The sequence below is a fragment of the Glossina fuscipes genome, unplaced genomic scaffold, assembly GCF_014805625.2.
Source record: "Glossina fuscipes isolate IAEA_lab_2018 unplaced genomic scaffold, Yale_Gfus_2 42, whole genome shotgun sequence".
Lineage (NCBI taxonomy): Eukaryota > Metazoa > Arthropoda > Insecta > Diptera > Glossinidae > Glossina > Glossina fuscipes.
In genome coordinates this window covers 3,377,838-3,396,447 of record NW_023998426.1, presented here as the reverse complement: position 1 = coordinate 3,396,447, position 18,610 = coordinate 3,377,838, and the positions used below count along the sequence as shown (strand labels likewise).

Below are 18,610 nucleotides of genomic sequence, written 5' to 3'. Positions count from 1 at the left end.
CCATAAAGTTTTGCTGCGGATATGGTGGAATCAGCTCCCAGTACGTCCGTACAAACTTTATTTTCTCTATACCACAAGTGTGTGGTAAGGTATGGGGTGTAATTTAAGGCAATCAGTCCAATTGTTTAAACTGACTGAATAAATTGTTGTTATAAAATTTTGATTTCAAATTTCTTTTTTGTTCCATCTATTAGTTTGGTGAGTAGTAACTTTTACTTAGTAAAGTTTATGGAATAATTAACTTAAGAACGGTTTCCATTTATTGTCTTAAATTATAAATTTCTAAATCATATTACGATACATTATGAATGTATGTGTATTTATTTGTATAAATATGTGTATAGTATTTATTCAAGTACTGTCTAAGGTTAATATGGCAATCAGATTTACAATCATACAACAATGTCTTCAAAATAAATGCAAGCGATTGCAAAGAGCAAGTAGACCGAGAGACAGACCGGTGACTATTATAAGCGTTATTGTGGAATTAAATGAAAACGTAGCTTACACAATATATTAATTGTATGTATATATAATAAATCTATAGTTGGCTTCGAATGACATGGATGTGGATATTGCTGTCACAGACTTATCCATGTGTATGTAAAGTAAATGTTTATTGTATTTTAAATTAAGGCTGATGGTGTTATGCAATAAGAGAAACCAACAGTAAGGCAAGAAATACCGTAAACACATGACTTGAAAATTGGAAACATTATGAACATGCAAAAAGGTTAAAGTTCAAATTCATTTGATCTTTTTCATATTAGCTCAAGTGAATGAAAACATACTCTAAGCAGTTAATGAAAACATATTCATAAAGAGGAAAATTTTTGTTATAGCTCCAGCAATACGGAGAGTATTAAAAAGAGTTTTTCAATTTTATAGATCTAAAATTTATAAAAAAAATCCACTACTCTTAGAAGGTTCATTAGTGGAGATTTTTTCCATGGCAACACTACGGTAGCTAAAGTTTTCACTGAGAGTCACTTGTTAAAATAATTTAAAAATATGCGAATATAATGACAATTAAGTGGGATGTTGCTTACTCTTGTACATTTTTAATGAAACATACAAACAGATACGTATTGCATTGTATCCTGAAATTTTTTACTCACTCTTGCAAATTTTATTAGATTGCTTTTTATTCATCTCTCTCTCTCTCTCTCTCTCTCTCTTTCTCTTTCTCTCTCTCTAATCAATGAATATTAAATGATTTATATATAAATTTAATTACGAAATTTTTAGGAAACTTTTTTAGAGCAAATAGCATGAACACAATGCATATATAATACCCTACCCTGTGGCCTGAGGATATAATAAGTTTCTGTGGGAATAAATGCAGCATCGAGAAGAACTGGAGATAGAACCTCCTCTTATTTTATCGATCGATTCAGAAAATGATTCAGAATCGGTGTAAGCTTGTCTGTCCGCATGTCCGTCTTGTGTTTTTATTTAATGGTTTTGCCCAAGTACGAGTGCTATTGAAAATGATTCGGATCGTATCACTTTTTCGACCACTTCCCATATAATACCTTATTGTAGCCTACAACACATGTTGTACGACGATGTATTAGGCTTGTGCGGATATATGGTACACTCAGAATACATATCCACCTTTTATTAAGCCGTGTATTTTGCCGGTGATCAATCGAAACTTCTCTGTCCCTCTGTCCGTCTTATTTTTTGTGTTCAAGTTAAAGCCGGCAAACTTTTAATATCTATATATATATGTATTATCTATATATATCTAGTAAATAAACTTACAAAGTATGGATTAATGGGCTATTGGACCTGCGACTATTGAACTGTTAGTGGCGAACATTTGACTACTAGCCTACTCATGCCTCACGCCTACACTCTAACATATATTGATGGAATTTTGTACCATGCCCTTTGTAACTGGTCTTAGCCCAAGTCCGAAGGCCATTGAAACTGGTAGGGGTGGGGCTACTTTTTCGACCACTTCCCATATAAAGGGTTCGAAAGTCGTCATATAAATAAATGTAGGATTATGTAAGGTATTTAATGGTGGGTTGTGGCCCACTATAGTGTTTTTTACTTGTTTCTTTTACTTCTAAAGGTAGGAAAAATTTATTCGCCTTCAAGGAGAACTTGAATAAACATTTGCTCTGAATTTAACGCATCTTGGTTTAGCACCGCGTTCACAGTGTGTTAAATATAAATTTTACACACACTTATGCAAATAATTTACCTTGTGAAATGTACACATTTGTAGAGCACACACATCGTATAATTGCGAGAAAATTTAAATTGGTACCCATTACAGGTTGTTATGCTTTATTGACAAAATAATTTTCGAATTTGCAAATTCGCTTGAACGTCATGCTGATCAAGAATTTATGCATGCGCCGCCTTAGGTGGCTTCGGTTGCATATAACAAACAAATAGCATAATTAGTATGCTGCCTTTCTCGCTAATGCGTATAAAAAGCAATTATCCCCTTTTCCAATTAGTATTGTGTCAAAATATTCTTTAATAAATTTTTAATCGATTTGAAACGCAAACGAAAAATTAATTTTTAATAAATGTTGGGGGAAAAGTGCATACATTTGTTTATATCAATTATATTTTAATAGCTTCAGGCTTCATTGATTACTTGATTACATGTTAAATGTCTATTAATAATGAAAAACAAAAAAAAGAATAATAATTTGTACGATTTAAAAAGAAAAAAAGAACAAAAACCTGTTAGCTGAATATCGATATTTCATGTGACGCTTCACTTTGCAAACTCAAGTTTAGTTTTTGTTTAAGTTGTGCTAAAAGGTGTCCATGTTCAAGCGCTCTATCAAACTAACGACTAAGGCCTACAAAGGCTTATTGCAAGTTTTTGTCGTGTATGTGTATACACAGACGCACACACACACACATACACACGCATGTTTTTTAGAAATGCATTGCAGGCATTCGCAAAATTGTCACAGCTTGATTTTTATCAACTTATAGCGCCCTCCGAAGAATGGGGAGTATTTTCGTTTTGTCAATGCGCTAGCAACGCAGAGATCTAAATATTCTTGATTAGCATCAAGTTCTGATACGATTTAAGCATGTTTCTTTGCTTGTCTATCCGTCGGTCCATCCGCCGATAAATGTAATATTTTTTGTAAGTACTCTTCTTCTCGCAAAAAGGAAGCTACCAAGTTTGGCAGAGATGTTGCAAGTTCTTGCATGCAGGTTGCCATTGAAAACGGCCGAAATTGAGCAAAGAATTCGTCCTCAGTACAAAGCAAACTGAGATCACCTCATCTTGCAAAAGCCAAAAAAAAAACCTCACGAATTACATAAAATAGAGCACTTGAACGATATCGGAAAAAATCGTCTCACCCAATATTATAGTGTGTAAAAGACAAATCCAGAGATAAAGTACATAAAGTACATATATTTATGGTCAATGCTAAATTAGTCTGTCCATCTGTCCACCTACCATTCTTTGTAATATTTGTGGCAAACACACCCCTGTCGACTTAGAAATTTGACAAAATCATAGGAAATTCTTGCACACAACTCTGTTCAAGGACACCTTTACAGTGCAATATAAACTCAAAGTACTGTTGCTCTCTAAGTTTTTATTTATTGCTCATAAACTAGTATAGGCACACGATAGAAACTTCCTCGTGTATCTTACAAAAATCAGTTACGCCCTACCCCAAGTTATGGGAAATGGAAATTTAGTTTTTCCCTTTTCTAGCCTTTTTTTTAGGATAAAGGAGGTGGGTATGAAAAATTCGTTGCAGCCGAATAAAATTTTCTTACATGTTTCCATTAAATAAATTTGTTCGCTAATATTTTGTTTTTCCTTTTTGGGTAAATTTTTGCGGGAAAAATGGACAAAATTGAAATGAACGCTAGCGAACATGCATGAATGCATAAACGCGATATTTATTAATTTATTATAATTGTTTTTTTTTTTTTTTTTTTTTTTTTGTAATGTGAATTAGTTTTCATGTACGAAAATTTAATAAGCAGCATTTAGTAAGAGTGCGCGAATGCAATGTATGTATATGTACACCTGAGGTCACACAAGTGTGCATAAATCAGAGGAGGTCGAATTGAATACCATATGAAGCTAAGGGATGGTTAGAAATAATGGATAAAGTGGTGGATTTTTTTAAATTTCGTCTAAATTTTAGTTTTAAGAATTTCCAGAGAAGATATGTTGCCTTAAGCCAAAGTTAGCGGCATCGAGAGTTCTGAAAATTTCCTTTATACCTTTCCACGTTACCGATTACAGTAAAAGTAATTTGATATTTTTTAAATTAGAAAAAATTGAAAGCTAAAATTTATTGAAATAAAAATAAACTCTCAATAAAAGTGGATGTAAATGTCAAAAGGTTCCCTTTCCACAAAAATTGGAAACTTAGGCGATGTGTTTTTTTCTCGTTTGCATTTAATAAGAACAAGTTACAAAATTTATATTCAGTTGTAGCCGTGTTCTTCTTCAAGAAGAGAAAATTTCTTGAAATTTCCATAGTCCATAATATTGCATGGATATGGTCGAATTTTTTCATTTTTTCCGCTTCACTTCATATATAGAATATGAATAAAATGAACAAAAAACTTTGACTATTGACAGCAGATGTATCCTCAGTTTAGGTTGACTGGGAGAATCGCAAAACCACAGAGACGGGCAGACCCAAGGACAGACATGCTTAGATGGTCTCAGTATTTAATGGTGATCAAGGACGTGTACCCCTAAAGGGGTCGCTGAAACTTTCTTCTGCAGCTTGCAAACGTTGTAGCTAGAGAATAACTTTTCAATATGATGTTTCATTAGGTGGGCGGGGCCAACATTTCCATTTGTCTTAGGTACTGTAGGATCAACTGTATATGTGGAATCTATTGTGTAGTTTATAATTAATATGGAAAAAACCTAAGTATTTTTGCTTTTAAACAAAGGAAGTGGAGATAAATCTTCTTAAGTTGTATAGTCCAGGTGTCTTTCAAACGATTCTGAACATTTTCGATGCCAACCTGCGTGCATATGAACTTTTAATTTAGTTGATTAATTTAAAGCCGATATATTCATTTTTTGCCGGGAGACAAACATAAGACAAAGGCCGACAGACGAACATACTTAAATCGATTCGGAATTTGTTGGCATCTCAATTTTAAGACATTCATACCCGCTGCAAATTTCAATGAGCTTCGAAACTACTAGCGGAAATTCTTTATAATATTAATACTTGTTATATTTCATGTTCGAACCCGTTTAACAACGTAGATCAAGTTTTTCTACGAATAATTATTATTGTGTTAAGATTATATAAAGTTAAATAAATAACAATTGACTTTAAAATTTGAGCACTCCTTAGCAGTCACGACATTTTGCATCACAGTGAATATTGTCGCTTCAATCGGCCCTTAATGAATTTTATGTTATTATTCAAGTGCTTTTGAAATAAAGTACGTACCACTGAGTTGCCATTTTTAGGATAGTTTAAGCTTTATTTACAATTCTTAGGAAATCTATTTAAAAATTATTTCAAAGAATTCAAACTTGCAACGCTTTAATTCGCTTTGATATTACGACTCAACTCGCTTGACTCGAATCCCTTTCGACTCACTTTTCGATTCTCCTTACCTTTCGCAAATATTCTACTTACACACTTTATAACAAGCAAGTTACTTTCGTCATTTCGATAATATAAAGTTGCACGAAATCTGAATATTGATTGTAATTTTCAATGAAAAGCACGAACAAGAAGAGACGCGATGTTCAATTAATTAAGACATCCGAGAACGTTTTTATATCCTACATCACTTATAGTGCAAGGTCTGTCCGTCTGTCCGTCTTGCTTTTTTGTGTTTAACCTACTATCCCATAATCTTCAAGATGGTTTGACTAATTAGAAAGTCATTCGGTTCACCACATCAACTCCTTATTTTGAAAGATCAACGTATAGAAAACTATAGGATGATGTATTTAATCGTGGTCCGTGTTCCACTATAGTGTTATTGCTTGCTTTAATGTGAAAAAAAAAAATTTTGAAACCAAAAAATTCGAAACAAGGAAATTGAATGTACTATGCAGAGAAAGGGCATCAATAGTCAAGCCCGGCATAAACGCCGATGATTATTAATCGAAAATTGAACATTTTCATTCAAATACTCCTCAATCATTGGCAATCATCGCCATTTGCCAAGAATTGAAGGTTTTAATCGCGCTTATCGTATTGCAGCACGAGCAAATGGCTATCTGTGTAATAAAATGATTGCTGAGATTCGCCCCAGAGGAATATAGCTTCGTTAGTTGTTTTCTGGGAAGCTTTCGGGTTTTGGTATTTTTTAATACTTTTGACAATAATTTTTTCTTGTTAATTTAATATACGATTGATAAACACTTTCAATGTTGTTATTCTACCAACTTTTCTGCCGTCAAACATTTTTTTTTGGGTGACTACAGTGGCTCCCACCTTAATTAAAGTGAAATGTACAAACGGTCTCGGTCTCATTCCAAGAAAGTAGAATGTTTGTGTTATGGATTTATTTTCTAAGCAAGATATCAGAAATTTGTCATAACTACCGAACGAAGTCGCACAAATACTTTGGATGGAAAAAGAAATGAATAAACATAAAAGTGATTATGAGAAGAGCAGGCAAGATATTCACATACTAACTTATTGTAGTGTTGCAAATTCATCTCAAATGCGCAGCTTTTGTACTCGTTTTCTTTACAAAAAACAGTTTTAAGTAATAAAAAACTCCCAAGTTGGGAGCTAAATGATTTTATCGTTTTTTCATTTTGAAATCAAAAAAAAAAAAATTGTTATATAACCTTGTCACTAATAAACTGTATAATTGTTAGTTGACTTTTGATGAAGAAGTTCCAAAAAAAAAAACAAATAAATAAAAAAATTTGGAAAATGAAGACAAAACATGTCTTACGGCAAACTTTGTTTTTTACTCAAGACATTCTCTCTGCCTGAGTAACAAGAAACGGCAAGATTGGGATGTTATGCATTGAAACGTACAACAGTACGTATGAACTGAATTTTTCAAATAAGTAGACAATCGCGTATACGTCAAACATTATGAAATGTTAAGACTTTCGCGAACGTGAAAGCTATTGTTAAGGAAATGCCATTTTTGATGAGGAGAATTAGTCGAGAGTAAATTCAATTTCGATTAACAATAATTGACAGATATTTAGCGGAAAAACGGATTAACGGATTAAAAATGTCGCGATGAGTTTGGAAGCTTTTAGTGCAACTCTGCAAAAAAAAAATTTGCTTTCAACAATTCGTTTGTGTGTAAATAACACAAAATTAATTAAATATAAATTTAATAATCCAAACACATTTAGCGTATGTCTGGGCATATTTGCATTTTAAATAAAAAACAAAAAAAAAGAAAACCACAAAGTTATCCAATAATTTGTAATTAGTACGTTTGATGGGCCATAAATGGTAAATGGTTTGTAAAAACGTTAGCGATTATTATAATTAAAACATAAAAGTTATAAACATGTTGTACCGTCGCCTTGTACCAATAATGATTAACTATCCCATTTGATTGGCTAAGCTTTAACAAATATTTTTGAAATATTTACTAAATGAATTGATTTTCTTAAGCCCTGAAAATGGCACATGCGAATTTTAAATAGATGCATCATGTAGATCTGATTTGCATTGTTAAAAGTATCTAAACATATGTGTCTGTCTAATCTAATGAACTTTGTAGTCGGGTAGAATTATCCATTGATTGCTTTACACTGCTTCGGACAAAGTGCAGTGTGATAATACACCATAAACTATACTTTATTTTCATACACTCTTTGATAACCTTGCTTTTACTTTTCATGATTTTATACATAAAATTCAACTAAAATAAACTAACAGCTGAACTTGATTGGCTCTTAGAAATAAATCTTATGCTAAATGTTATTCGCAACGATTAAAAAGTGTTAAAATAAAAATAGAGAAAACAAAAAGAACAAAATTCATGTATAAATAAATAAACACAAAAATAAAAAGAAAATAAAAACACACATATACACATTTAGCATAGAAGTGTATCATTAACCTTGTTAGAGCTAGGTCATTGCAGCCATGCCAACGTTTAGCGACCGGTATTGGTGACAAAATTTAGTTAAATTTTCGAATCCTACGAAGATATCGAGATTAGAAGCTAATCTAGATACGACATGGGTAAAGCGCGCGTGCTTAGGAGAGTTGCTATGACATATTTTAATGAAGCCGGTAATGAGATTAAATTAGACTTTTGCAAAGGACTCTAAAAGGATTGAAAAGCTCCTAATTATATTTCAATTCCATATTGACTAAGCTTTACCAAAGCACAGTTTCTTCATAAACAGTCCTCCAACTAATGTAGGCCAAGCGATAGCAACATTTATTAACTTGATTAAGAAGTAAACACACAGGATAAATCTATGTTTTTCAAGGTGACGGCAAGGGCGATCTATTTTCGTAACGAGGCAAAGCGACAAGCGGGTCACAGCCCAAATTCCTAAGAGCAAAGAGCAGGAATTGGTTTTGCACGGATTCTATTAAATCTATATACCACACAAAAGACATATATTCAAGTATTGGTCGAACTAAGCTCATATATAAACTTTTTGTAACGTAAGAGCCCTCAAGCGTCTTAGACTACCGTTTAATAAATCCAAGCACTGACCTCGCTTTATTTGTAAAGAGGTCAATGTGCGAATTAAAACGAAGCCTATCGAGTAAAGCCCCTAAGTCCATGAACGAATCTACTTTTTACAATTTGTGCGATTCAAGCGATGGAGTTAAACACAGCCTTAAATCTATTAAGGAAATAAGAGCCTACCCATTTCACTAAATGAAGCAAATTTTTGAGTTCATGCTCCTAACGTTTTAGTAAATGAGAATTACTGGGCATGAAGGAACATTTAGCTAGTATTAAGATGACAATCTCGAGGAATGAATTTCTCTATTAAGGAATCAACTGGCCACAATGGTTTGTTTAACACAATTTCCATATTTCGGAACTAGCACTTTAAAAGACCAGACAGTTATGGGTTGAGATGGAGCCAATTTGAAAATGCGAACACGCTTCAAATTGACGGATGGGACTTTTGCTGCAAGATAATTTTTTATATTATCCCCCGATGTGTCGGGCACCAGTCTTGACACGAACATTTCTGTTGGTACTGCCGTCAAGCAGACGTCATCCATATTAGGGACAGTAGGATTCCCAGGCAGAGAATAATAGGCAGTTTTACTACATAATATATGACATATCCTCGCACTACTAATGGAGTGGGTTATATAAATATATATAATTAATTAACTTTTTCAAATTATTATGAATATTATTATTTTAACTATTCTCATGTTTATAACTATTTCCCAATAGATTTAATTTTTCATGATTTTTCATCATTTCCTGTAATTATGAAAACGTACTAATATTCATTTCAAAAAGTTATCATAAATGTAAGTTAAACCATAACGAATCACACCACCATCTGACTCTTGGTCACTTGCGAGAATACCAGAAATAATTCCAATGGTATTGTTTTTCTTGATAGAAAAAGAAAGCATAGACAAGCAAGCAAAATATCAAATCAAAGACAACCCACAAATTTTGTTTTCAATTCTGATAAAGAAAATCAAAGAAATTCAAGTTCAAAGTTGAAATGAACATCGCAGACTTACTCCGTTATGATTAGAGTTAAAACTATTTATTTTTTTTTTTTTTTTAATTTTTATTATGTATGACCACATCATGGGATTACTCAAAAGTGCTCTTAAGATTATTTTATAACTAAATTAATTCATATTTCCAGTCTATATAGTCTAGTTTGTAAAAATAATATCACTTTTACGATCAATATATCAGAGTTGAAGATTTCTTCAATTCGAAATTTGGTATCAAACGTTTAAATAAAGCTTTTTTTTGGACTTTGTTCACTTGTTGTGTTTTATCAAACTGTATCGTCACGCCACACTTTCCCACAGCCAAGCGTCAACAAATTTCTTTTGGCTTTGGGTGAACAACAGAGCGCTTTTAAAAGACCCCTTCGATTTGCCGATACAACAGAGCAGCTTCTTGAAATTTGAGCTGCTCGATAAGGCATTTGGCTAAATTAAGTTTTGCACGCTTTACGCGAATATCATTGGCGTCCAATTGAGATTCATAAATGTTTACTGCTCGATGATAGTAAACTTGTTCTTCTTCATATCTACCTTGTTGCTGGCATAGCATGGCAAGATCAATCAAATGTTCAGCTAATTCCAAATGATTATCGCCAAGCATTTGTTGTTTAATACGCACAAGTTTTATTTTAATCTCTTCTGCTTTACGATACCATTGACATTTCCCATAAAGCGTAGCCAAGTTACCTAAAGTGATTATCGCAGTTTCGTCAGTAAAGCCACAGTTAAGTGTTCTGATAAGAAGAGCCTTTTCCAAGTACTGCGCAGCTTCACAGTAAAGACCATATTTGGCACAAATTAAGGACAAAAAGTTCAGTAAAGTTGCAGCATCGACGTGGTATTCATTATTGGTTTCTTTAAAAGCATTTAAAGCTTCCTTGCAGACTGGAACCGCGATCTCGTATTTACCTTCGAGAGCATATTGCACGGCCAAATTAAAGAGTAGGTTTAAGCTTGAACACGTTTCTTTAGGAGAATTCGATTTTTTGAGATTTTTGGTTTGATTTTCTTCCTCTATAAAGCTACTGTTCTTAGCATTTGTCATTGTTGTTTTAAATTTCATGTAATTAATTTCTTCTTCTAAAGCCGTCGTTCTGATCTGCATAGTATGCAATTGTCCTTCTCGTTCAAATAATTCTCTTTTTAGGCACTGGTTGTCTCTCTGCAAGTGACGGTTGTGCGCCTTAAGTTCTTGATTTTCATATTTGATTTTACACAAGGCAGCATTCAATATCATTATCGTTTCAATTGCATTTGAGTTCCAAACCAACTTTTGTCCGCCACAGGGAAATGCATCTTGTCTCGTATTGACAGAAAGATGACCATAGCATGAGCCTCCCAAGTTCGGGTAAAAAGTATTCAAGTTGCCGAACATTATTTCAATTTGAATAATTTCCTTAAGTTCTCTTCAATATATAACTTTATAGATCACTGCACGCAAATACTGCGCTTTATTCACGTGTTTATATAAAACTGTCGAACAGCTCACAGTTAGTCCCGTATTTATATCTAGCATCGTAAAACATTTCACATTTCTTTCAGGAAATATTTTGGGAAAAACCAAAAGCGAAAAAGAAAAACACATTTTATCTGACGTTTCAGATCAAATCTACTCACCGCCTACCTAACTTGTTGATTTAGTTTCGCTAAATGTATACGATATGTGCTGAAAAGGAAAACCCGATATGCAAGCGTAAGAATAAATGAAAATCATAAACAGGTCGAACGTTTGTTATCGGGTTAATTTTAATCCTGAATGTAGGTACCTCTGTGCAGTTATGAACCGAACTAAGTAAAGTACACATTTTAAGTCAAAAATAAATTTCTAGAAATACTAAGGAAATCCTAGCGTTAACTGAATGAGGCTCACACCAGCAGAAACTTGGAGAAATCAATTTCGTTTTTCATACTATACAGCCAAGTGAGGGGAATGGAAAATTATAGAGTGTTTCAGCGATGTATGCGTTGCATTTAATAAATTTGGCGCAACTTCTGTGATAGAATTGATAGCTCAGTCAAACTTGGAAATATTAGTTAAGTAATTCGACGATGAACATTAACTGTTCGATTAACTGCAAATAGAATTCAAATATATTTGTTATTAACTTGTTCACGATATGGAGGACAATTGCTAAGTTGAACCTTAATCTGATAATTAATTTTTATTCAAGTTTCTTTAATAATCTCAGAATTAACTGTGACTATAACTCTATCACGTATTTTTTCATTTTATCCTAGAGAAGTAAATGAAAGTCAACACAGGATGGTAGAGATAAGGATTAACGTACTAAGGGTTGCAAAGTTGTGGCACTGCTTAATTACTTTGACTTTCCCAATAAATTTCATCATAATAAAAACTGTTTGCGGATTATTTATTGTTATTAACTTGAAATTGTTTATAAAGGATTTTCCCGGTTTTTGTCAGCAATCTTCATACACAAAGTGTCATAAAAGAAGTTTTCAAACTTTGCCAGAAGTAATTAAAGAATTTATTCGATTTTCGATTCTTGTTTATTTCTTTTCATTATTGTGTAGAATTTTCCGAAAAGTCAAGCAATAACAGGGTACGAAAGACAAAAGAAATGTACCGAATGTTTAGCAACATTTGAGATCTTGCCAAGCGTTACCTGTAGACACAAGCAGAAAGGAAGTATTCAGAAGTTTTGGGAAATAAAACAAAGACTGACATTAATGTGAATAAGTTGATCAAGTCGGTCAACGCCGTTTCTTTTATTGTTCTGTAGTCCAGTAAAAGTCGTTATATTTCATAAATGCTCTATAAGTACATGTTTGTAACATGTTGTAAAGAAGGTCACTCTTACTTTTTGTAAAAGGTAGAATTCGCGATTCGTTGATGCGAATTTCGTTAAGAAATACTAGGAAAATAGAAAAAAGTTTTGTTTATTGTTTTCATTACCAAGCATTTCGTTCAACGCCATGTAGAATCGTCACACTTGCAAAAGTGAAAATAAGAAGCTAAAATTTGACACAAATATGTGCTATATATAATAGATCAACGCCCGAATTCAATTAACTCTTAGAAATAAATCTTATATAAATTAATGTTAAAAACTAGTATAAAGTATATAGAGAGAATTAAAGAATAAAAAAAAAATAAATAATTTTTCTATAAATAAGAAAGAAAGAAAAAACAGCTAACACAGAGGCCCACCTACAACTAATACAGAACCAAGTTGCAAGTGAACCGCTATGCCATTGCAAACATGCATAAGCTTGGCAACCAACAACACCAGTTAATTTTCGAATTATAGTGAGATCTTAAGGCATAAGCAAATCGCGCTTATTAAGCATAGTTGTTTTGGGAGACTTTAAAGCGTCCGATATTGAGATAAAGTGATATACATTATCAAGGTTTCTGCAAAAAACTCTGAACAGATTAGACAGCTCATTATTATATTCATTGGCTCAGCTTAATGAACATGAATTGCTTAGAGAAGCGGTTAGGGATATTAAAGCTTATCTCACCAAGCAATGTGAACGAATCGATAGTACCATGAATTAACTGAATTAAGAAGGGGACACCAAGAAAAAAATCCACGTTTCGCAAATGACGGTAAGAATAACGGGAGCAACTTATTTTCATACGGAATCAGAGAGACAAGCGGGTCGCAACCCAAATTCCTAAGGGCAAATAGCAAGAGTTGCTTTCGAATTGATTCAATTGAATCTACAATAACGCCTATAGGAAGGATACTCAAGTATTGGTCTAACTGAGCACAAGTATAGGGTAAGGATCTTTAAAGTCTTTCGACCACCTCTTAATAAAACTTAGCGCGGACCTAGCTTTACTTAAAGGGAACTCAATGTGCAAATTAAAGCGTAATCGTTGATCGAATGGAACCCCCTTCCCCTTTGAGAAGGAGACCTGCTTGCCATTTTTTATATTTAATTTCAGAAAATTTAACGAGCACTATATAAGCAAACTATTTAAGTCAACTTGAAGCTGGTGCGATACGATTGCGATTCCCAGAAGAAGGAAGAAAACAGTTTAACATCGTCAGCGTGTATTAACATCGGGCTGAGTTTAATCATCAAGAGGAGATCATGTATCAATGTATAGATTAAAGAAAACGGGTCCTGGAAGAATAAAAGATTTAATAGCAAAAATTGAATGCGAAAAACTAATATAACTCAACTCGATGTCTACTCGAATTCTACATTTGCGAATTGGAATAGGGAAATTATTCTTCCAACACAAAGGGAATACGCCCGTTTTCAAAGAGAGATGAAAAATCTTTGAGATTACAACACGTAACTTCTCAGAGTACGGCGTAAGTATACATGATTTAATCCCGTCAGGTCCATGTGCACAACTTTAACCTCAAACCTTGTAATTTGCCTCTCTCTGAAATAATGAAATACGGAATCGTGTTTCGATATAGGTAATTACTAACTAAACTGGAACCAGCAATAGAGAAATTTCGTCGAGAGTATTTGGCAAAGAAATTCAAGACGGATAAAGCTATAGACGGACTGGCGGACAGACAGACAGCTTAAAAGAATGCAGAAAATTTTTCTAAATCAATCGATACAATATAAGGCGGGTCTGTGTTTTATTTTTGTAGGTGTTACACACATCCGGCTAACTCAAATAACACTGTAACTCAAGTTGTGTAAAAATCATTAATTTTGTTCTCATGACGATGACTTGTGCAGCTTCATGGTGAATTTGGTTAAATTTATATTTTCATTTAAAAATGCGCACCGTGAGCTTCCTTTTAAACGATACCATCCCCGTTGCCCGCTTCACGTTGCAAGCCTTGGCACAACGTGAATAAGTTCGTGATTGCTGATGAAAATCCTAATAACTAATGCCTAATAATAACATATGTTTAGCTCTTATGCCAATAAAAATAATAATTATAATAAATAATTCGTGTTTTGCTATTATTGTGTCTTACATTTCTGTTGTGTGCATAGTGCCAATAAGAGGATTATATATATATATATATATATTAGAATAATTTATAAAGCACTGTACTTCATGAAACGCTTGTGAAGAATGAAACTGAACGTTTGCAGAAAGATAATATTATTAATGTATATATATATATATATATATATACATTCATCTTTGTATTTACAATACAAGTGTGATCATCGAGAAATTGGCTTGAAAGTCTTAAATCGTGATTGTGGTAGTAGTTCTATTTTTCATCGTCAGTTACAATAAGCCACAGAAAACTCTTGCTTTTTTGCCTGGCAGGCAATGAAATCCCGATGTGAAAACGGATCGAAATGGAATTTTCAGTCAATTGATGTGTTCACCATTGTCCCTTCTTTTGGATCTTTCCCACCGCAAAGGAACGGGCGAACATGCTTAAACTGGCTTGGAATTTGATGCTGATCGGGGATATATATATATATATTTTATTTATATATATATTTATATATATATATAAATATATACTTTGTGAGGTCTCTGAGGCTTCCTTCTGGGTGTTGCAAACGTTCTAATAAAATGAATATGCCCTCGGTGATGGATATAGAAATGTGTAAGCTAAGTACCGTGTAAAACAAGAGATGTGTGTATATTTGTATAAACATGCACTTAACCCGTGTATTCCATAATTTACTAAACTTTCCTTTCGTTTGTGTTGTACACAGACAATGCTGACAATAAGTTCCTACTTGTATTCGTTCTAAGCTCTAAGTGCTTAAAAACATATGAAAATCGTTTTATGCACTCCTTCTAATCGGAAAGATGCTTGCTACTTATTATGGCACATATGTATGTATGACTGGGTGCCAATAAATACACTGCAGTTGTCTGACAAGTCAAACGATAGTTAAATCATTTTCAAGTACATTGAATGCTTTTAAAACATACACATGTATTGTATAAATATATATATATATATATATATATATATATATGTGTGTGTGTCGCAAATGCAAGTTTATGTTTACGTTTATGAAGCTTGTTGCTTTCGGTTCCACCCGTCTACACTTAGGGTCATTTGTCTTACTTTTCAACATTTCAAAATCTATTTATATGTATGTATGCCATTGTTGGTTTACACGATCTTGTTGTACTTTTCAAAACTTTGTATATGTAATGTATACACATATATATAATATTCATAAATGCATGTTACATTACATACATGCATAACGTTTGCAGTTATGTGTTTTTAAATCTTTCATGTTGTTGTTGATGTTTATCTACAATCTTCAGCACTTTTTGATAAATTCTTCAAGTTAAAAACTTATTATACATGACATGTAGAAATCTAGTAAAAGCGTCATTTAATTTGTAGTGATCCAGGATAAAACTGGAAATCAATCAGTTGCCTTAGTCAAGTCGATCACATTGAAATTAAACGTAAGCTTTGTTCAATTAGGCTATGACCTATGACTTATCCCTCAGGAGATGTCTGCTATTCGTGTAACATGTTGACATGGTCAGAAAGAATAGAAGAGACAGAGTAATGTCTACAGCCTAGTGGGCATGTGTAAGTGTTGTGTTTCGTTGTGTTTCTTTTACCATATATAAGATTTTGCAACCTGCTTATAACATGTCATGAATACTATTCTTATTTTTTTATTCGGTAAATATTTCGGCTTTTTACGCTTACGTAACACTTTTTGGGACGGCTATATGTGGGAAAATACTCATTGTCCATCTGAATATCGAACTACTGACGTTATTCTTTTCAGGTTTAATCTCAAGTGCCATTTAAAGAGGATCGAAGCTTGTAGAGACGGAAGCACGTATCATTGCTGAGCTAGCCAACTCAGCAGATATGATTCTGATTTTTTTTCTCCGCAACAAATTAGCACGCATCCCTTTGCAGATCAGTTCAAAAATCAAAAGATTGTAACAAGCAATACAGCCAGAGCCGATTGATAATACGTAATTATATACAGCATGGCCCGCGTGCAAAACTAGGCTGAAAAGCATTACAAAATTAACGTCTTGTTCGAAAGTTACAAACAGTCCAAAGATGTTACACGTTGAACCAAAATATTAGCCTGCAGTACAGTTTCAGGACCCGTTTCAGCGCTTTTGACATGAATTCTACTCATCGTGTTGCTACTGGGAGAACAGTGAAATATTCTAAAAGGTAAGAGAAAAGGAAGAAAAGTCAAAGGAAATCAAAACGAAAGAACATGTTAATAGAATGTCAGCAGCCAGGGGAAGATTTCTTGGCGTCAAGGTTGGTCTACAACCTAATCTCAAACATTAAACCTTATGTGGGGAAAGGGCACTCGGCACGAAAACTTTTCGGGCTATCTCTGTTATTTCAAACATACGAGCAGTGTCAATGCAGAAACGAAAATATGAAGCACATCGTGTCCGTTTGGGAGAGTCTAGAGAAATGCCCACATTTGGACGAAACACAATGGTGTTTTAAACGATGTACTTCAGAGTAAAGCCAGACAAAGGCAACATTGCAATCCTTTTTGGAGAGTAGATGGCGAGGATCAACGATCATTCCGAAACAATGTCAAATCACTTCTAGAAAGGATTTGTCACCGTTGTCCAAAAATAAAAAAGATGGCGTCACTAAATTAAATTAAAAGTTGGTACTAACTAAGAGTTATGCGGTTTTGTCGATAGTGGCGACATTTACATATCATGGTACGAACTTATTGACTAATTCATTAGGTCCATTAGTTGGCAGTGCGCTGCCACAACGATCACCGTGAAGAGAAGAAAAATGATAAAATAATGCTTGATTTCTTTCTACTTTTATTTGTTGGTAATAATAGTTTCCCAGATTCCCGGGAGTCGATTTATGGTGCGGTAGACCAGTGCTTCACTCATAATGAATGCTAGTAAAAGTTACATGACAGATGGAAAGAAAGTACGCCATCCAATCGATCGCGAAAAGGGACCCAATAACACAACCAACCTTTCATCGGCCAATAATAGTTGTTACCGCAGCCTTACTGTAAGAGTTCGTTTGGTAGGGCTGTCAAGAAGACGCGATGAGGAGTTAAGAAAATCCATAGCCAACGCAAAAGTGAGATGATAACTAACTGTAGGCAAGTGTAGTGAAACTAACCTAATTTACGTTACAACATCTAGAGTAAGGTAGTGCTATTTATATATGGAATTCCGCATCATTTAGTATAACTTAGGTATATAAACTAAATAAAGAACAAAATAACTACAGTTATAAGCTCGTTTATGGACAATATTATCCCCCGGGGATGAGCGAATTTTCAACAGTATACCAGTTGACAATAATAACCTATAAAATCCATAAGCGATATAAATCTTCACTAAGGAAGTTAGCATGATGAAGAGACGTAATAATAAAAAAGCAAACAATATCCTTACAATTTACCAGATTTTCGCCCATCAAATAGCTAAAAAATTTCTTCTTTCAAGTTTTCTGAAATATTATTAATGATTGTGCGAGTGATGGCCAATCATCAAGACAACACGCAATTTTTATTTATTGATTCACGACGATATTATTATTAAAGTTTCGCATTCAAAGCAAGCATAACTTTCTTGCAAATCTAATGTGCCTCCGTCCTCCGCGAATGACTGTAATAAAATGTTATTAGCTTGGGTATAAGAACAGTTTTTTCTTCTTTCATTCTTGAAGAATTTTATTTATTTTACACTTCGAATAACTTGAAAAAAAAAGAAGACGAAACCTCCACACAAATGTATGCGTAACGTATATATATGTAATGCGTTTATTCGACATCCGCAGAAGGCGATAATGGTAAATTCTTGTAATGCTTTTAATGTGGAAAACCTAAAAATTTCATTAAAAAGACATTTGAAAAATTTGAAAGCAATTTCACCGCATCAGATAATTGCCAGACCCAAAAAATTGTACAACAATAAGTGTAAAAAAAACGATGGAAGAAAATTAAGTTTAAATAACTCAAAAGCTACTTAAAAATTTACTCGGGGGAATGTCGAAACTCCGAAAAACTCCACTCGAAAGCAATCGCTA

General features: G+C 33.5%; 2 protein-coding genes across 2 annotated transcripts in view; both read right to left on the bottom strand.

The window, feature by feature from the left end:
- Positions 1-18,610, bottom strand: part of LOC119637032 (NACHT domain- and WD repeat-containing protein 1) — a 97,503-nt gene that overhangs the window by 32,650 nt on the left and 46,243 nt on the right. The window lies entirely within an intron of this gene.
- Positions 10,018-11,040, bottom strand: LOC119637030 (kinesin light chain-like). Its single transcript, XM_038032803.1, has one exon. The coding sequence runs from the start codon at positions 11,038-11,040 to the stop codon at positions 10,018-10,020; it is 1,023 nt and encodes a 340-aa protein (XP_037888731.1).